We start from the raw sequence: 22,047 nt of genomic DNA, 5'->3' as shown, positions 1-22,047 counted from the left end.
CCTGAAATAGACGTTTGGTATTATTTACCCCAACTTCTTTGTTACGTAAATAAGAAAATGGAGACACAGAAAAATAAATAGCTGGACTTGAGCAAAAGCAAGTGTCTTAGTTAGGGTTAGGACCAGCTAGAGTGACACAAAACAGTAATAGTGACAAAACAGGTAATGTTTGTTTCTTTTTTTTTTTTTTATTTATGATAGTCACAGAGAGAGAGAGAGAGGCAGAGACACAGGCAGAGGGAGAAGCAGGCTCCATGCACCGGGAGCCCGACATGGGATTCGATCCCGGGTCTCCAGGATCGCACCCTGGGCCAAAGGCAGGCACCAAACCGCTGCACCACCCAGGGATCCCTGTTTGTTTCTTTATCACCGGGGAAGGTAAGGGACCCAGGACACCGGGGAAGGTAGGCAGGGACCCTGTCAGCTGCTGTGTTCCTCTGCCATGAGCTCAGCACAGCTTCTAATGAAGGGTCAGGATGGCTGCTCCCGTATTTCAGTGAACTGAGGGCAGACCCCTTACTTCTAAGGATGCATCCATTCCCCTTTTAACTCTTTGGCCAGAATTCAGGCTCATGGCCAAACTTAGCTGCATTGAAGGCTGAAAAATGTATTATGTATTCTGGACGGCTGTGTACCTAGCTAAAATTTGAAGGTTATAAAGAAAGAAGAGAAGAACAGCTGTAGGGAAACAACTATCAAGGGGTATCACAGCAAATTAATGACATTTCCAGGACTAGTGTTCTATTTCCAGACTTCTGGTCAAATGCTCTTTCTACTATACCATAGATTTTCCTCATGGAGATGTGATCTTTAATTAAAGCCTGTAAGATCACTTTGAACATGTACAAATTCATCACTGTACATCCACTGTATATCCATCCATAGAGTGTCTCTCCTTTGCTTAAGAAATGTTTGTATTTATTAATCCTGAGGCCTCATAGATAGGAGTCAAGCAGATGCACATTTATTGTGTGTGCCAATTTATGACTTTGGGTACAAATGAAGAAAAACTCTAAACTTCAGTTTCTTCTCTCAAATAGTGATATTATCATTATCCTGACATTGTTTTAAGAATTAAATGGGAAGGACATCTGAGTGGCTCTGTGGTTGAGCATCTACCTTTGGCTCAGGTCATGATCCCAGGGTCCCAGGATTGAGTCCCTCCTCGCAGGGAACCTGCTTCTCCCTCGGCCTATGTCTCTGCCTCTCTTTGTGTCTCTCATGAATAAATAAATAAAATCTTAAAAAAAAATTAAATGGAATAGTATCCATGAAAGAGCCCAGCCCTGTGCCTCGTACAGAACAGGTGTCTGTTGTTGGCAAGTGTCAGCTCTGTCTCTTTTCTCCTTCCTCCCTCGGAGTTCCTCCAACCCCAAGACAATCTCACTCCCCAGAAAATAATTGCAAGGAATCTAAATCCTCGACTCTTCTCCAGGTACCCATAGTAAATTTGTTCAGATGCACTGTTTGTTCTTTCTTGCTTTATAAAAACTCAAATTCCAGCCAATCCTGAAAGATCAGGAAGGTCTAGCACAATCATAGAGCTTTTTAGAAGTTACGGATACCTGAACTCCGGTCCCGGAGGTAACAATTAAATAGGTCTGGAGGTGACCTGGGAATCAGAAGGGAGTCTGATGGGCGGGTGTGTTGCGGGGCAGATCAATGTGAAAGACTGGGGTTGGGGAAACGGGAGGCTAAGAGGCCAGTTAGGAGGCTATTGTCATCCATTTAGATGGGATGGAACAATATGGCAGTGATAGCAAATAATGGGTGGAATTTAAATTTAGTGGCAAAACGATAGGACTTGGTGCCTGATGGGATGTAGGAAAGGTGATGTTCAATCTGATGTCAAACATGTTTTAGCAGTAGCAAAACTATAGCTCTTGAAGTTTATCTGACCTGAACTTGTTGCTTTGAGGTAAAGGACAGAAGGAATTGGAATATATAAAATATGATCATTAACATTATGAAAACCATCAATTATCTGGCACCATGACCCAAATCCAACAACATAGGGTCTAAGTAGGGCAAAAGCCAATTTTGTTCTTAGCTTAAAAATTAATGATACAAGTATATATAAGGGTCATTTAACTTAACAGATGTTCAGGTAAAAAACTAAAGACTTGCAGAGGAGATAGCCTGACCCCAAGATCATTAATAATATATAAGACCACAGAAAAGTAAACGTTGTCTTCCACTGTGCCTGTATAAAAATGAGTGTGCCAAACAGGGAATGCAGTAGTTCCTAGTGTAATGTGTTCGTTTCCGGGGCCCACACATTGAAGGGAGCCTGACATCCTAGAACTTGTGCAGAGAATGATGATTAGGAGGAGAAGATGACAGAAATCATGTTCCATAAAAATCTGTCGAAGAGATTTATTCAAGTATTTATCCCAATAAAAACTACACATATCCAGGTTGCCTGGGTGGTCTGCCTTTATCTCAGGGCATGATCCTGGGGTCCTGGGATCGAGTCCCACATCAGGCCCCCTGCAGGGAGTTTGCTTCTCTCTTTGCCTGTCTCTGCCTCTCTCTCCGTGTCTCTCATGAATAAATAAATAAAATCTTAAAAAAAAAAAAACTAGTACACATGTCCTCCCCGACCGCACCTATGCATAGCGGGACTGTCTGGGTTATACTGGAAAAGGAACGTGCAGGATGGGATATGTGTTGGTGTTGTCATCTTTGGAAAGTGGACTTCGTGGTAGCATTTCCTACAGCATAGATACCCCTATATGGGGTCCCTGCTAGAATGACGGTATGAGCAGTGCTGTGCAGTAACAAAAGTGGAGGGAAATGATTAATAAAGGAGGCAACATTCACATGTTCTGGGCCTGAAAGTTGAGCCATGTAACTTGTAAAGAAAAATGTTCAAGGCAAAGGCATCAGTGCATGCATAGCCATACAAGGACAAGAAGCATGAAGTGTTAATAAGCATGGGTTGACAGGAATGAAGACTGCCTTGGGGGAATGGTGGGATAGGTGCCTGGAAAGGACAGGTGGGACAATATCCTGAAGGGCCTTGAATGTTGAGTTAAAGAGTCCAGCACTGGGGAAGGGTCCCTGGCTTTAGAGCACCGCATAGAGCATGATCATCTAGTACAGTCTCTCCCATCTACATTATTTCCTGCCTTTGATAGTAAACATACCATCTCTGTTAAAGTTTGCTTCCTAGCTTAAACTGAACGCAGACTCTAAACCATCAAATCACTTTAGATTTTCTTTTTTTTACCCACCACAAACAACTCTAGGGTGGCATGCATTTGAACAAATCAAAAGTGATTTCGCTCTTCTAATTTTCAGAGCTTTTGGCTGAATGCAGAGTGAGAAATTCATACCTTTTTCAAGTAGCGTGGGTTCTTTTTTTCCCAATTCCTCCCCTCCATCTGGTTCTCTGGAGGTCTTGGAATCCAGGAAAGTGTTAGTTCACTGTGCTGAAATCCAAAAAAGACTGCTAAACTGTGAAAGAAAATTTGCATTCCAGAGACACTGGAAGAGTTAGCCCCCCGCCCTTTTGCAGCAGTAAAGAGAAAACATCTGTATTTTCTGTCCCCTTTGTCTTTCAGCAGTTACAGAATGGAAAACCCTATCCTCCTGTCTGTGCCTTTCATACCTCCTTCATGTAAACCACTTTGGGCTCCTTGGGGACGCAGAGAGGAACCAAAACATGGAATTATTTTATTTCTGGTGTCAGAAAATATTACAGCCAAGACACAGTTTAAAGGAAGTAAATCACATTGCCGACTTCCCTTTGTGCTCTTCAAGAGGCTGCGTTCCCGTGAATGGGTTCCAGAGCCGGGTGTTTGGAGTTCACGTCAACAGCACTCTGCTCAGAAGGAAACTCCACAGCCGCAGCCATGATGTTGGCATGTCATTAATGGCCTTTCTCAGCCATGGTGCTGTCTTTTGTCTTCCCGTCGGCAGAACTGTAATTAGAAGGGCTTGTTTTCCACAGAAGCCAAATCATTGCCAAATTTGTTCAACTGATCTCTAGAGAATCGAAGTTAGCTCATGGCCCTCTGGCTGTTCTCTTTGCCACTCCCAGGAGTTAGAGGCTTAAAGTTTTCCCTTTCTTTTGAAAGAGGATCAAGTTTGGTTCAAACAAGCTTTTCTGTCATCCCCAGGAGTACAAGGATAGACCTTCTATGACCCTAGTTGTTTGGCTCAGACCACTTGTGGCTTGTTATAATTTAGGAAGTAATTGCAATTCATAAAGCCAGGTAGAAAATAAACAACTTGGCAGAGCTGAGTTTCAGGCAACTCTGAAGGGAGCTGACACGTGAGCAGAATGGTATTGGGAACATTTCTAGTTTCTGCTTGCAGATCCTGACTTTAATGGATGATTCACAATGGATTTAATTCAGATTTGAAATGTGCAGGCAGGCAGTCATTACTATGTATACATGTAGCTGAAAACATCATTGCTTAAACCCCTAGTTTTAGGTTTTGCCCCTGGATGGGTCAGTTACCCACAGTTGACAAATGCCATTAAGTAAAAGACCATTGCTCTATCTATGCTGTGTGATTAACTTCAGATCGTGTGTTTTCTTAGTGAAATTTGTAGCATGAATTTTTTTGAGAAATAGACTTTTGTTGAGCTAGAATCAAAGAACCCAAGAGTTGGAAGAGACCTTAGATGTCAGATTAATGTCGTTTACTTTTCTCATTCAACAAACACTTATTAAGTGCTTGGTATGTGTTAAGCATTACTCCGAGACTGTGAATGCTGTGGTGTCTCAGCCTGGTGGGGAAATAAACAATAAGCATGTCAGCAACTACATGCATGAGGTGATATCAGACAGTGATGAGGCTATAAAGAAAGTAACAAGGCAATGAGATCGAGTCTGGCAAAGGAAAAGGGGGCTACTTGATAGAGTGGTGAGGGAAGGCCATCTGAAGATTGTTAGGGAATTTCAGGTGTGTCCATGCTAGTAATGTGCTATTGGATGACTCTGTGGAGTGTTCACTCCCAATCATTCATTCATTTTCTTAATTAAATATTTATTGAGTTTCTTCTGTATGCCAGCCATTTTTCAGTGAACTGGGGTTGAAGCAGTGAACAGGACAAAGAGCACTGCCTTGTGGAAACTTCTGTTCAGTCCTCAAATCAATCACAGAGCTTCAAGAGACCAAGAGTTTTATTTCATAAAGTCTCTTATTTTATAGGTATAGGAATTTAGGCCAGAAGAAGCAAATGCTTTCCACAGACCTCACTGCCAGTGTCTGGCCTTCCAAGACCAGGCACAGCTCTTGCCTTAGGGTCATTTCCATGTCACAATCCCATGCAGGAGTTCCATAAACATCTATTTCAGCAGTCCTAGTTTCAAACAGTGCTGGACTTAGTGTTGTGATCCAGAGATAAATCATTTTCCCAATTGAGGCCTCCTGTCCCTGTAAATTAAGGGTAGTCAAGATGGCACCTCACAGGCACGGGCATCAGGGACTTAGTTGAAGAGTCTGTGACAAATTACACCTTCTTTGAGACTTGTGCATGTGCACACACACTCTAAATGCATAATATGTACCTGTTCTATCATTTATTAGGTGTTCCATGTATGTAAATGAAAGAAAAATGTAACAACGCAAAATGTCTGTTGACACCAAAAGAAAACTGAAAGGAAAAAAAGGAAGAAAAGCATACTGTATTTTCCGAAACACAATATGCATGGGATTATGGATGTCTCTGTGTATATCTCATATTATCTTCTTTCCGTAATAAGAGTGGTAGAAAGTAGGCTCAGTTGATTAGAGACTGAAGAGCCAAGAATTTGGGTCATTCCTCCTATGGAACAGTAATTTTGCCCAGGGAAAAGAATTTTATAAAAATAACTTTACAGGGACGCCTGGGTGGCTGAGCAGTTTAGTGCCTGCCTTTGGCCCAGGGCGTGATCCTGGAGTCCGGGATGGAGTCTGGCATTAGGCTCACTGCATGGAGCCTGCTTCTGCCTCTGCCTGTGTCTCTGCCTCTCTCTCTCTCTCTCTCTCTCTCTCTCTCTCTTTCACTGTGTCTCATGAATAAATAAAATCTTTTAAAAAAAAGAAAAATAAAAAATGAAAGGTTTTCCCTCAAGAAAAAAAAAACCTAGCAACTTTACATCTCTTTACATTCTTTTTAAATTTTTTTTTGTATTTTAATTCCAGTATAGTTAACATCCAGTGTTATATCAGTTTCAGTTACAGTATAGTGATTTGACAATTCTATACATTACTCGGTGCTCATCATGATAGGTGTACCCTTTAATCCCTATCACCTACATCACCCATTCCCCTCCACACACCTCTCTTCTGGTCACAACCAATTTGTTCTCTAGTTAATCTTTACTTTGTTAAGAGTGCATTTTACATTTCTTATCTCATTTAATTATCAAAATTCTATAAGGTAGACAGGACAATAATTAGTGTCCCATTCTAAGATGAAAACTTTGACACTCAGATAATGGAATTTTATTCAAGAAGCTCTGAAGTTCCAGTTACTCTAGAAAGCGACTACCTCAGTGGAACCTTATCTGAGTTCTGTTAGTAACCTCCATTTACAAGTTGCAAGTAGCAGGAATTATGAAAAGTGAACCTAATACATGCCAGGAGGCTGAGGATAGGATTAGCTGAGTCACTGGCCAGAGGGCCCCCATACTTACCAGTGGGAGATGCCTTGTTTTGACAGTGGCAAAAACTCAAGTTATGTCAAATACTCAACTAATGGTTTTTCATTGGTCATATAATTATGTCAATAACTAACCAATATTAGTTGTCATATGTCTACTGCTGACAAGGGTGAGAACACCAAAGTGAAGTTTTGGTACTCCAAAATGACCCAGCATGGCATCTGGAAAAAAGCGCTATATAGAAACTGGGGCATTAGGGCCCTGAACTCAGCTCTTTCCCTAGTTTGCGACACTAGGCATTGACTTCCTTGAATGCAATATCCTCCTATTTAAGGGGAGAGAGTGGAACAAGATGATTTTCATATTTTTTTTCAAGCTCAAGCAAACTATGTAGTTGTAAGCTATGGCACAGCAGTTTACTAAAAATTCATAACTACATTCAGTGTGACTGGCATTACGTGAACTAGATAGAGATACCCAGGAGGACAGTGTGAAGTAGAAGAATGAACAACTTTGTCTTTGAACTTAGAAGACATAGGTTCGGGGGATCCCTGGGTGGTGCAGCGGTTTGGCGCCTGCCTTTGGCCCAGGGCGCGATCCTGGAGACCCGGGATCGAATCCCACATCAGGCTCCTGGTACATGGAGCCTGCTTCTCCCTCCGCCTGTGTCTCTGCCTCTCTCTCTCTCTCTCTCTATGACTATCATAAATAAATTAAAAATTAAAAAAAAAGAAGACATAGGTTCAAATCCGAACACATTTATAGTCCTGCAGCATGTAACCAGGACAAGAATTCTACTGTTCTACCTACTGTAATACATTGTTCTAGAGATTAAATGAGGTCTTGTTCATGTGCACTTCATAAACTTTAAAAACTCAAGCAAGGCAAGCTGTCAGTTTTTGTTTGGGGAGCATAAAATAATATAAATTACTTTTAAGAAGGACTAAGAAATGTATGGGTTTGAGGTACAATAATGTTTACATAGAAAAGTAAGAACAGCTCTTCCACAAAATTCTTAGGAAGCAGAAGGAATATCTCTTAGGAATCCAGAAGCTCATTTTATATTATGATATTATCCAGTGGTCCCAGAGTATTATACACAGGATTCTTTAAATACTCCATTTTTTAAAAGAAAGTAGATATATGAAAATACATTAAAATTGATGGTGAAGGACAAATTAGAAAAAATAGACATGTAGTGCTTATATATAGTAATTCAACTAAGTGATCAAGGAATGACAAGTGAATTAAATATATGTCCTAGACCCTTCGAATTTGTAAGGAGAATGACACAAAACAAATTAGTATACAGCAGGCACTGGGCACTTGCTTTCATCTGTGGATCTCAGTGCTCACAGTACTACAATATAGACATTCTCAATCTTATTTAGTAGATGAGCAAGCTGAAGGCCAACAAGGTCAGGAACACTGCCTGGACTTCCCAGCCCAGGTCTCTTGAATCTATCACCACTTCTCTCACTGCATATGACAAACGCTCTCCTCCAGTTCCTGAGTTGACAAGTCCCAACAGACTGTACCTTGAAGGTGTTGTAAAGGCAAATCTGTGATCTGACTTGGCTGGGAAGGAAAGGAATTCTGTTCTTTTTTCCCCCTCTCACAATAGTCTCCACGGAGTGCCGTGTGATCTTTTAATTTTGCTCCTGGCATGAAGGTCTGGCACACTCAACAGGGCTCAGCCCCCTCCGCCTTCATCCTATGCCTCAAGGCTTCTGAGACATACAAGAGAAGTGTTTAAGGAAAGCTAGCGTACTACAAGGGTTACACAATTTTAAGGTCAAATACCACCATTCCAGGCTTTAAGGTATAGATAAACTAAATGTCCTGTAATGGGATTCTTTTTTAATTTCCCAAAGCTCAGATAATAATCCCAAATTGAGTGCTTCAGAAAAAGCAACAGGGCTTTATTTACTTGGTGAAGAATGTGACTTGTGGCTCATGGCAAAATTGAATAAAGTAACTTAATTGTTCTGTACTTTCTGTCCTTTCCATCAGCCTTTTTTCCTGTGGCTTTAGGACATACTTCTTAATTTTAAATCCAGTTTATTTAATCCAAATATACACGTAAAATTTTGTAAGAATTTTTTTTCTAAATTCTACATTAATAGTCCTACACATCCTTTATGTTAGGTTGATGCCACAGATGTTCATCTCTGGCAATGTTGAGTTCCCCTTCACCAGTGCTGCTTACTACACTGATTTTGTAACAGACTCTTTCTGTGAAAGGAGTTTTGTTTCATTGTAGGTATATCTGCGACTTAGATAATGAAAACTCTCCTTATAACACAACATCAATTCCAGAGAGTGCCATAATATCCTTCCCCCACCCCCAAAACCAACTCAAATCCCACCCAGTTGGCTTCCCAGCATCACACACCACCGCCATGTTGCCTGTTCCCTCACCATTCAGTAATTACTCTCTCTTCTCTGTGTTTCCATCCCACATTACTCATTCCTCCATAATAGCAATGTGTTCTGCCCCTTGCCTATAGTTAGTTATTTATAGAAGTGTCTGCTCCTCCTACTACATTGGGAACCTCTGAGGGCAGGGATAGTATCTTTGTTCTCTCTGCCTCTGTACCTGCCAGGATGTTGAACATTTTGTTCCCCTCTCTAGACTTTCTGTAATGCTAAATTAAATGGGAAGGCCGGCTGCTCTGCTCATCACAAAATCATGCAAAAAGTTTCTTTAAAGGGGATTTATATGAAAGCTGAGGTAATACAGGCATTGGGTGCAAAGAGTTGTGCTCAAAAAAAATAGCGGAAGTGAACAAAAAATACGAACGTTGAGTTCTTTTACTAAATTTCCAGTTACATGTTTCATAGTTGTCATTTTTGTGTGTGGGTAATGACATCAAATACAACACATTCTAAGAGTTTGATGCCATCTAATAAAGTGACTCGAGAATTTTCCAATCTGTAAAAATAAGAACTCTCATCTATAGAATAGGAATTTTTATTCTGATTAAAAAATCACAGTCATGGGCATGAGATGACACTGGGCTTACCATTATTATGTTTTATCTGTTTCGAAGCACATATTAGATACAGATACAAACAGAGATATACATAGTGATTTAAAAATACGAAAATAGGGGATCCCTGGGTGGCGCAGCGGTTTGGCGCCTGCCTTTGGCCCAGGGCGCGATCCTGGAGACCTGGGATCGAATCCCACATCGGGCTCCTGGTGCATGGAGCCTGCTTCTCCCTCTGCCTATGTCTCTGCCTCTCTCTCTCTCTCTCTCTCTCTCTCTCTGTGTGTGTGACTAACATAAATAAATAAAAAATTAAAAAAAATAAGAAAATAAAAGTTTAGATTAAAATATAGATATATGGGTGGGGACTCTTGGGTGCCTCAGTCGGTTAAGTGTCCAACTCTTGGTCTCAACTCTGATCACCATCTCAGGATCATGAGATCAAGCCCCATATCAGGCTCTACATGCTGCAGGGAGTCTACCTGAGATTCTCTCCCCCTCTCCCTCTGCCTCTCCCATTCATGTGCATGCATGCAAATCTCTCAATCTCAAGTAAATAAATAAATAAATCTTAAAAAAAAAAAACTACATATAGGTGAAGAACACTTGGAAAGTCAAAAACCTCTTAATTAGAAACCTGTGCCAGGACACCTGGGTGGCTCAGTGGTTGAACGTCTACCTTGGGCTCAGGGCATGATCCTGGAGTCCCGGGATGGAGTCTCACGTCGGGCTCCCTGCATGGAGCCACTTCTCCCTCTGCGTATGTCTCTGCCTCTCTCTGTTTCTGTGTCTCTCATGAAAAAATAAATAAAATCTTTAAAAAAAGAAAAAAAAACGTGCCTCACTGGGAGGCAGAACTATAGGGAGATGTTGTACCATAGTATATTAAGAGAACTACCAAGGTAAAATGATGTCTTCATCTACAGGGAAACCCAAAAGTACTGTCATCATTTGGGAAGTCTTCTTGATTATCAAAATCAAGAAAAAGTTTAAAGTACAAAATTAAGGTAGGGAATATAATTTTTGAGTTTTGTATAATGTCACTGGCTTTTCCGTGGAGGTGTGCTGAGTCATAGCCCTCAGCTCCTCTTTACCACACCGCTATTTCCTTGTGAACACCAACACTTCATATGTGCTTCACAACCTCCTTTACATCATGGTCCACGTGGGAAAGGATGGCACTTACTCAGCATACTGGAATCAGTGGATGGGGCTTCTTCTGACCCAGGGTAACCACTCAGGAACTATGGAAACCCCTGGCCCCCTCTAACCCCCTAAATGGTACACCTGGGACCCAGTGAGGCACACTGTGTCTCACCCTGCCTATCAAAAAGCTCTGGACTACAGAAGTGTTTTTCCATGGTTAAATAGAATAATTTCATGTTATGTAAAGTCCATATCCAGAGTTTATTAATTCATCATCTAACCAGTATTTGGGGAGCACCGATTTTATGCAAGGATACAGTGGCAGATGCTGGGGATGCAACAGTGAGTTTTGTCCCTTACCCTGTAGGAACCCATGAAGTTGACTGTAGACAAACTTGTGTTAAGATCTCGACACATATCCTCTCTATATTTATATGCGTGTAACTTGTGGGTAGCCAGCCTGAACGCCTTATATTTGTGATACGGAGTGTGTCTGCTGAGATACAAAATAGGCATAGTGTGATGCGGCAGGGGATTAGCCACAGAGGGGAGAATTAGGAGACCAATATTCTAACTCCAGATCCACTACTAGGTGTTTCCCCTCTCTGTGCCTTAGTTTCTAGAATCTGGTAGTTGGACTAGAATCATGGTTTTTTAAACTGTATAATATGGGCACCCTCACCCCCAGCACCATCCTTTCATGCTCTTCATCCAGAAGTGATTGGGACTGTTTTAGATGTGCTTTCCTGGTAACTGTTTCCCTGAGTGAAGGATTATGGGAGAAGCAGGCAAGAGAGGGGAGTTGAAACTCCTGGACAAGAGGAGTCATCTCTAAAGATCTTAAAGGCCCAGTAACTTCAAACTTCGTTTTCTTTGTTATTCTTATCCCAACAAGACCAAAAGTATATCTAGAAATGAGATGTCACCCTCGTTTTTTTCCAAGAGTCTTTGCTGTTTCAAAACTGCTTTTGTACCTAAAAAAACAATAAAGATTGAATGTAAGATCACATTTTAATTTTATGAAATGAAAATTTTAACATTTCTAAATGGCAGCACTTTGTAGTCTTCCGAATCTTCAAATACTTACGTGCCTTGATTTAAAATACTCATCATTGAACACGCATACACACCTATGCAATATGTAAATTTTGGGAATATTTCCCTATCATCTTACTAGTAGTTAATGCTTATGTTACCTATATGCTTCATTTATATTCAGATGATTCTTCTAGCTCTCTGCCTGTGAATTAGACAAGTTATTTATACAGTACCCAAGGATAGAAAAGATACAACCAGATTGTATCTCTAATTTAAAAACAGTTACATTTGGGAGTTTCATGTACAAGAATTGATTGTGGTTTTATTTTTATTTTCACTTAACTCTGTGCTTTTAATCACAATTGTATTGCCATCACTTTGGAAACATTTATAAGCTGTGCCTTTTAGTAGCTTTCTTGTTTTCTCTGCTACTCTCACATCTTCTCCCTTTAACCATACCTTCATTGGAGTAACTGCCTAAGACAATTTTTAAAGATTCTAAAAAAAACCTCAAACAATGCCTAGAGTGTTTGAAAAAGAAAAGAAATCTAGACTCTTTGTTCAGCTTCAGCTGTAAGGTACTTCATAGTTGGTCATCAGTTGCCGAAGTGTGTGTCTGGAACCGTGCAGATCCTGGGCAAGGATGGTTATGGTGTGGATGCTGTGGTCCAGATCCTCCTTCAGGACCTAGGCTTTCATTTCCCTGTTTACCATTCATAGCAGAGTTCATTCTCTGCTAATTACTCTCAGTTGAAAGTAACCTCTTCACCCAGGATCACTCTCCTCCTTAAAAGCCTCCTATATCCATTGGCTGGTAGATGCAGGGGTAGATGAAAGTCCTACCCCCTATTGTCCAGGAAAGACAACTGTGCAGACCACCCCAGCTCCAGAGGTCTCCAGGGAACTACGAGTCGCCTTTGCTGTGACTGCATCCTAGTCCAGGTTCTCCCTCTGCCCAGGGGCTTCCTATACTCTCACAGGTACTGATCTCAATAACTTCCCACGTGCAAATCTCTGTTTCAGAATCTGTTTCCTAGGAAGCTTGACCTATGACTATGGCTTCCTGTAGCAAGAGTGGGGTGCTCACTGTTTTTGGTAGCAGAGCTTGAAGTAAACCATAAAATCGAGTATGTTATAGCAGTGTCATCAGAGAAGCATCGTATAATCCTATGGGAGTGGAAGAAAAGTGACTTATTTTACTTAGGGTACAACAGAGGGAGAATTAGAAGTGTTTTGCAGAAGAGGTGACATTTGAGCTTAACTTTGAAGATTGAATAGGTATTCTCTAGGCAAAGAAAGACGTGAGCTATTCTGGGCTTGTAAAAGAACATAGCTTATTAAAGAGGTGGCAGAGAGAGTTCAGAGTAGCAGCTGGAAGGTGGGGTCCATGGAAAAGAGCAGCTGAGATGGATCCAGAGCCAGGTCATGAAACACTCTACTGATCTGGATGGTTCTTATGCTGGAGTGTGCTCTTCCTTCTTAACCACCACCAACTCTTACCTTCTGCCCAATCAGCCACAACACCCCTACTACACACACAAGATGCTTTTGAGTAGACAAACTTAGAGATGACCTTCTTTCACTTATTTGCTTGAAGACTTACTTCTTTTTCTATTTTCTTAAAAACTATTTTATTTATTAGCCATTTCATTTTAACTGACTTTAGAAGAGCCTTAGGTTTATGCAAAGAGTCATCTTTTGGTCTGGCTTTAAAATAACCTTCTATAAGAAGACATAAAGATCTTCCTTCATCATGCTAGAAAATCTACCACTAGTAATTTCTGGAATTTCAAGTGGTGAAGACATAGTAAAGATTATACAGTCCAGGTTCCTAACACATGAACTTTTCAAACGTTAGATGAGAGGTTACCCAGTTATTTTTAGTATATTTCTAGTAATGGAAACATTGCCCTCTTCCCAGTGTTGTTCATTCTGACCCATCACAGAGCAATATAATAGCAGAGTTAAAATTAATCATTGTTTTACAATTGAGAAAACGGGTCCACAGAGAGAAATTATTTACCCAAGTACCCATATAGTGGGTGTTAACAAAGGCAGAGGAACAATCCCTATTCTTTATCTAGCAACTTCTGCTCCCTATGCCAACACAATTAATTAATCAGGTCTGTATATGAATTAGGGAATTACAGGAACCTGGGGTATTAGTTCCTCCTCTGTCCCTAATGAACCCCGTGACTCACGTCCAACTGTATTAGTGCTCTGGGTCTGTTTTTCACCTGTGAAATCAAAGGCCTAAATTAGAGGAACTCCTTATTCCCTCCTCTCTAATGTTGTAAAAGCCCTTTACTATTTTATTTACTTAATTATTTGTTTTTTAGAATGCATCTTTTTTTTTTTAATTAAATTCAATTTAAGGGTACCTGGTTGGCTTAATCAGTTAAGCGTTCAACTCTTGGTTTTGGCTCAGGTCATGATATCGTGGGTCATGGGATCAAGCCCCGCATCCAACTACATTCTCAGCAGAGAGTCTGCTTGAGATTCTCTCTCTGCCGCTCCCCTCACTTGCTCTCTCTACCCCTCTTTCTCTCTCTTTATTCTGTAAAAATAAATAAATAAATTATAAATTCAATTTAGTTAATATATAGTGTATTATTAGTTTCAGGGGTAGAATGTAGAGATTCATCAGTTGCATGTAACACCCAGTGCTCATCATATCATGTGCCCTTCTTAATGTCCAAAAGCGAGCTACCGCATCCCGCCCCATCCTCTCCAGAAACCCTTAGTTTGTTTCCTAGAGTTAAGAATCTCTTATGGTTTGCCTCCCTCTCTGTTTTCATCTTATTTTTTCTTCCCTTTCGTCATTTTGATGTTTTATTTCTTAAAATACACCTCTGAGTGAAATCATGTAGTATTTGTCTTTCTCTGACTAACTTATTTTGCTTAGCATAATACCCTCTAGTTCCATCCATGTCACTGCAAATGGCAAGATTTCATTCTTTCTGATGGCTGAGTAATATTCCATTGCGTGTGTGTGTGTGTGTGTGTGTGTGTATACCACATCTTCCTTATCCATTCATCTATCAATGTACATCTGGGCTCTTTCTATATTTTGGCTATTGTGGACATTGCTGCTATAAATCATTGGGGTGTGTGTGCCCCTTCAAATCACTACGTTTGTATCCTTTAGGTAATTATTATTATTATTATTATTATTATTATTATTATTATTATTATAAAGTATAGCTGATATACACTGGTATATTAGTTTCATGTGCACAGGATAATGATTCAAACTTCCACTAATGAAATTAATAAGTCACGGAGATGAAGAGTGCAGTACAGGGAAAAGAGTCGATAATACCGTAACAATTTTGTATGGTCACGAATGGTAACTACACTTAATATGGTAAGCTTCATAAGAGTCTTTACCCTTCTTCAAAGAGAAGATGTTTCTCTGGCTCCTAGTGAACCAGTTAGAGTTAGAAAGGAGAAGGGGGGCAGCCCGGGTGGCTCAGCAGTTTAGTGCCGCCTTCAGCCCAGGGCGTGATCCTGGATACCAGGATCGAGTCCCACATCAGGCTCCCTGCATGGAGCCTGCTTCTCCCTCTGCCTGTGTCTCTGCCTCTCTCTCTCTGTTTCCCTCATGAATAAATAAAATCTTTAAAAAAAAAAAAAAAAAGGAGTAGAGTACAGTAAAGGGAGCTGACCAAAGAAGTTTCATATGTCCTCCATCATTTGGTAGCCCAAGCTTCCAGTAAGCTGTATACATAGACACTTTATTTTCTGATTTGTGGGCATTTTATAGTAGTCTCACTTTAGGCATATTTTACACTGTTTTTTCCTTTGTAGCATAAATGTTCAGATTACCTGTCCTTTAAACAGTGCTTCCACAGACCATAAAGTCTTTCCTTAGAAACTGACTCAACCTTATATGCTGCTGCTGGTTTTGAGTAAATGGACTAAATCTTGTAGCCAAGCCTCAATGCAAACAAAAACATTCTCTGGTCAAGCATTTTCTGGTTTGTTCAACTCCATTACAGGGCTGCCTTTAAAAAAAAAAAAAAAGTTAAAACCCACAGAAGAGCAAAACACAAGCCCTGGGAAGACAGTTTGCAGCCACATCAGCTCAGATCACCAGGATAGAAAAAAAGCAGGGCCCTCATTGTCCAGAGCATCATTTTCTCCAAACTTTCATCTTATGTTCTTCTGCTATTTTAATTTCACCACTTCAAAATGGGGGGAAAATAGGTTAATAGTTTCCATGAGTTTAGACTGTGACCAGAGGCGTACTAAGCAATTTCAGAACCTCCAGCAACCACAGCTTTGAGGAGAGGATGGTGATGAATTTACCAATTCATTTTGGTATGGATTCCAGAGTCAGAAGAGTCAGACCAGTCCAGCAATTCCCGGGTATGATGTAAACAGTACTCCTTCATTCATTCTTTTTGCACACATTCATCCTAGACTTAGTTTTATTCTAGGTATGAGACAGCAAAATACATTCTTAAGACATGGTCCCCAAGGCCTGTATTACATTGATACCAAAACCATTTTAAGACACCACACACAAAAAAGGAAACTACAGGCCAGTATCACAGATGAACACAGATGTAAAAATCCTCAACAAAATATTAGCAAACCAAATCCAACAACACATGAAAAAAAATCATTCACCAAGATCAATGGAATTTATTCCTAGGTCTCAAGAGTGGTCCAGTATTCACAAATCAATCAACATGATACATCACATCAATGAGAGAAAGGTTTAAAACCATACAATCATTTTGATAGGTGCAGAAAAAGCATTTGACAAAGCACAACATTTATGGTAAAAACCAACAAAATAGGCTTAGAGGGAACATACATCAACATTATAAAGGCCACATATGAAAAATCCACAGCTAGCATCATAGTCAGTGGTAAAAAAAAACTGAGAGTTTTTCCCCTTAGATCAGGAATGAGACAAGATTGTCCAGTCTCACCACTTTTATTCAACATAGTACTAGAAGTCATAACCATAACACTCAGAAAAGAAAAAGAAAAGGCATCCAAATTGGTAAGGAAGAAGTAAAACTTTGATTACTTGCAGATGACATGATAATACTACATATAGAAAACCCTAAAGACTCCACCAAAAACTACTGGAACTTATAAACAAATTCCTTAAGGCAACAAGTGACAAAATCAATATGCAGAAATCCATTGCATTTCTATATACTAATAATGAAGCAACAGAAAGAGAAATTAAGAAAATAATCCCATTTACAATTGCACCAAAGATAATAAAATACCTAGTAATAAACTTAATCAAGGAGGTGAAAAACCTGTACTCTGAAAAGAATATAACATTGACGAAAGACACTTAAGATAACACAAGTGGAAAGATATTCCATGCTCATGGATTGAAAGAACAAATATTATTAAAATGTCCATATTATCCAAAGCAATCTACAGATTTAATGCAATCCCTATCAAAATATCAACAGAATTTTTCACAGAACTAGAACAAAAATCGTAAAATTTATATGGAAACACAAAAGAGCCTAATAGCCAAAGCAATCTTGAAAAAGAAAAACAAAGTTGAAGGTATCAGAGTTCCAGATTTCAGGTTATACTGCAAAGCTGTAGTAATCCAAGCAGTATGGTACTAGCACATAAATAGACACATAGATCAATGAAACAGGATAGAAAGTCCAAACAAAAACAAAGCCACAATTACATGGTCAATTAATTTTTGATAAAAAGGCAAGAATATGCAATGGGAAAAAGTCTCTTCAAATAAATGGTATTGAGAAAACTGAACAGCTACGTGCAAAAGAATGAAACTGGATGACTTTCTTACACCACACACAAAAATAAGCTCAAAATGGATTAAACTAAATGTGAGATCTGAAACCATAAAAATCCTAGAAGAGAGCACAGACAGTAATTTCTCTGACATTGGCCATAGCAATGCTTTTTTAGATATATCTCCTGAGGCAAGGAAAATAAAAGCAAAAATAAACCATTGACTACTACATTAAAATAAAAAGCTATTGCACAGTGAAGGAAACAATTGACAAAACTAAAAGACGACCTAATAAATATGAGAAGATATTTGCAAATGACATATCCAATAATGGGTTAGTATCTAGAATATATAAAGAATGTATACAACTCAATACACACACACACACACACACACACACACAAGTCATAATCCAATTTAAAAATGGGCAGAAGGCATGAACAGATATTGATCTAAAGAATACACCCAGATGGCTGACATAAAAGATGGTCAATATCACTTATTGTCAGGGAAATGTAAATCCAAACTACTGTTAGAATGGCTAAAATCAAAACACAAGAAAGGTAAAGAGGTGGAGAAAAAGGAACTCTTGTGCCTTATTGGTAGGGATGCAAATGGTGCAGCCACTATGGAAAACAGTAGGGAGGTTCCTCAAAAAGTTAAAAATAACACTATCCTAAGATTCAGTATCACACTACTGAGTTTTTACCCCCAAAATACAAAAACACTAATTTGAAAGGATACTTGGTCCCCTAGGTTCATTGCTGCATTATTTACAACAGCCAAATTATGGAAGCACCCCCAAACAGCTATCAATAGATGAATGGATAAAGACAGTGTGAGATGGGTAGATGATAGATAGATATATGATAGATAGATAGATAGATAGATAGATAGATAGATAGATAGATAGATAATGGAATATTACTCAGCCACAAAAATAATGAAATCTTGCCATTTGTAACAACATGGATGAAGCTAGAGATTAAAATGCCAAACAAAATAAGGCAAAGAAAGCCAAATACCATATGATTTCACTCATATGTAGGATTTAAGAAGCAAAACAAACCAACAAAGGGGAAAAAAGAGTTAGCAAGAAATGAAGAAACAGACTCTTAATTAAAGAGAACAAACTTTTGGTTACCAGAGGAGAGATGAAGGGGGGGGGATGGGTGAAATAGGTTAGCACATTTTTCAGGATGAGCACTGTGTGATGCATAGAATCATTGAATCACTGTATTGTGCACCTGAAACTACTGTAACACTGTATGTTAACTGCCCTGGAATTAAAATTTAAAAATTAAAAAAGAAAGACATGGCCCCTTCCCTTAAAGAAATTAACCTAGTAGAAGAAATAGACAAATGTGTAAAAAAATGTTAATAGAATGAACACTGTAAGTGCTATAAGCAATGTTAATGGGGTGCTTGGTAAGGGTGGAGAAAGAAGCAATGATTCCAACTGAAAGCCTTGAGGAAGGCTTCACTGGAGAGTTGCCTTTTGGCCTGTACCTTGAAAGGTCAAAATGACAAATTGTGGTTCACACTAGGTATTAGCCAGTGCACAGAAGTGCGGAAGTTTCTTAAAGGTTTGAATAAGAGTGAGCAGTCTGAGACATTAGGGAAATCTGACCCTAGAAAGGGAGGTTGAAATGTCAGGCAAGGAACTAGCTCTTTTCACATTGTAGAGCCGTAGAAGTTTTTGCTAACAGCAAAGTTACTTGGTCCCATCTGTGCTTTGGAAAGGAAACCAGAAGTCACTTTGGGAATAGGGAAGTGTTACAGGAGGAGAGATGCAAACAAGGAAGCCAATCAGAGACTCTCGCTATGGTTGAGACATCAGCACACTAGTTATCTACCAATAGGCATTACTTGCATCATGGCCATTTAAAAGTTTTCATGGTAAGAGGGCAATTCCAGTCCTGTATCTTTCTAATCAAATCCCCATCCTGGGTTTATTCAAGATTGCAAACTGAATCGGTCTAGACATCTCATTTGGAATATAGCATATTACATGTGAAACATGGTTGTTTGGGAAGACAGCATGGGATTCTGGGGCAGGATGGAAATTAATGGCTAATTTTAACAGTCTTCCTGAGTCCTGACTCAATATATAGTTTCCCTTTTGGGGAGGGCTTTGGTTTATTGTTATTGTTTTTAATTTCAGCGTATTTTTAAAGCCAGAGAAATTGACTTTCTTAATTCACTTCCCAAAACGGCAACCCCTCTGGGTTCACCATTTCCATCAAGAGCTCATCGTACCACACTTGGGGTTGGTATTCAATTCAAGGCTTTAAATCATCAAAAGCCTCCTTGATTATGTTGAGCTCTGATTGGCTTCTACACCTGGCACCCTCTGCGAGTCTCCATTGTCAGGCAGACCACTCTAAAATCTTAAGGTCCTTGGTGACCTCATCAGGTTTTTGATGTCTAGTCAAGTTTTAGAAGAGTGAAGTGTTCTTCCAGGGGAGAACCTGGGTTAATGTAGTTCAGAGTTCAAAAAACTACGGCTGTAAGCTCAATCCAGCCTGCTTTTGTCAACAAAGTTTTATTGGAACACAGCCTGTTTACATGTGTGCTGTTTACAACTGCCTTCACACTATGACAGCAGAACCAAATCGCTGCAACAAAACCAGAAATAGCTACTATATTTGCCTTAACAAAAATGTTTGCCATTGAGCCTTCTAACAGTGGTAGAAGAGAGATAGAAGTCAGAAGACATGTGTTCTAGATTTGCCACCTACCACCTGGGTGAATTTAGAGAAGACACTTTATGTGTTTCCTTAATATGTTCTCTGCCTTCTTCCAAGCACTGTGATAGGCACATAAGCCAATGTGTCTGTAATGGTGCTTGTCATGCTGTAAGGGACTAAATACATGGAGCTTCTGCAAGATCCAACTTGACGCTGGCATTTTTCTTTCCCTCCTCAGAACACCCTGGAGCAGTGCAGTGTGTGCTCTAAGCCCATCATGGAGCGGATTCTGCGAGCCACCGGGAAGGCCTATCATCCTCACTGCTTTACCTGTGTGATGTGCCACCGCAGCCTTGATGGGATCCCGTTCACCGTGGATGCTGGTGGCCTCATTCACTGCATTGAGGACTTCCACAAGTAGGCAGTCTATTCTGTCCCTTCCGGCCTGCCAGTCCCCTTGGGAGTCTGTTCTTACTACCTGATATCTGGGCCACACATTTTTCTTTCTCAGAGCCGTAGGATCTCAGGATTTGGTGAGACCTTATAAAGAGCTTGCTTATCCCCCTCCTCTAATGTGGGAATGGGTATCACTTAATCCAACCAGTCCTCCAGCCTGGCTTCTGCTTGAAGGCTCCCCTGGAGATGATCCGTCACATCTTCATGTGGCTCTGGTTCTGAGAAAGTTGACTCAGCTGCAGAGTATGTGCATTGGAAAGAGGAAGGATACTGGGTTAGCCCTCCCTGGCCTCAACATGAACAAGATGTGTTACAGTGGACAAACTGCTCAGTGCCTCTGAGCTTTTCAGTCTGGTCATTAGAACAGAGCCTGTTTTAAAGCTCCCGAGGTGTCACAGCCATAGAGCTAACCTCTACATCTTTGCCAGTCTATAGCAAGGAGGTCACAGGGAGATGGACATGGGCACAGAACAATTCACTTCCTCTTCCAAGTACAAGCCTCTCACATTTTGGGGGCAGTTTCATGTCATTAGCAACATATTCACATCCTCTCATGACCTGTTTGCCTACCCAGGCCTTCTTGTGCTCAGGACACTTGCTAATAAAATTAACGAATGCAGTGTAGTGCAAGTCTTTTGAGGAAGATTGGAAAGTAGAGTCTCCAGGTCAAGACCACTTACTCATGGGCCTGGAAAAATGTGCCTTATTCAGTTTTCTCATTCATCGGGTCCTCTTTCCTCTATGACAGCTGTGGGATTTTCATGAAAATCACATAGTTTCGTGTTTTGCTTCTTTTGATTTGGCCCTTTTGTTAGTTGGCTGATGGGTTGATGACATTTGTTACATATATTTAGGAACCATATGAAAACCCTAGAGGTGATCAGTAAGTGGTAGACATGGAGGCTTCCTGGCTTGCTTGCTGGGCAGTCTGAGTCTTTGAGGACAGTCCAAAGCTCTCACAGGAATAAAGCTCATGAGGCTCATCGGTTTGGGTCTCCATTCTATGGCCTCCAGTCTTGCGGGTTAATTTTCACCGCTCTGTTGATTGTCAACAATCAGGAGGAACTTACCACAAGCAGTCTGGGGACCTGAGACTCCTCTATTTTAAAAGTGAATTTCCTGACCACTTTCCAAGTAGCAAAGAAAGTGAAAATCTCACTGAAAGACGTGAGGCTGAATGAATTAAAAAAACCCCAGAGGCAGGAATTCTCAACCTGAATTAGACAAGTAAGGGCTCACTTTGAAAGGGCAGTCACAGCATAAATTGTACTTCACGTTGTTGATATTTTTAGCTTGTAATTACACATGAAAAAAAAAAAAACCTGCATCTATTTAAGGGAAGTGAAAAGATACCGATGGGGAGTGTGTTTCTG

The 22,047-nt window shown here is 40.1% G+C and overlaps 1 protein-coding gene across 23 annotated transcripts in view; it reads left to right on the top strand.

The window, feature by feature from the left end:
• Positions 1-22,047, top strand: part of LOC121477519 (LIM domain containing preferred translocation partner in lipoma) — a 667,092-nt gene that overhangs the window by 622,465 nt on the left and 22,580 nt on the right. For all 23 annotated transcript variants that reach the window (XM_041731917.1, XM_041731895.1, XM_041731914.1 and 20 more), the window contains one exon: positions 20,457-20,635. In XM_041731917.1, coding sequence (XP_041587851.1) covers positions 20,457-20,635 — 179 coding nt within the window. The remainder of the gene's footprint in view (positions 1-20,456; positions 20,636-22,047) is intronic.

Source organism: Vulpes lagopus, chromosome 17 (genome assembly GCF_018345385.1).
Source record: "Vulpes lagopus strain Blue_001 chromosome 17, ASM1834538v1, whole genome shotgun sequence".
Lineage (NCBI taxonomy): Eukaryota > Metazoa > Chordata > Mammalia > Carnivora > Canidae > Vulpes > Vulpes lagopus.
The sequence above is the reverse complement of the archived record's forward strand: the minus strand, read 5'-3'. Positions and strand labels throughout refer to the sequence as shown.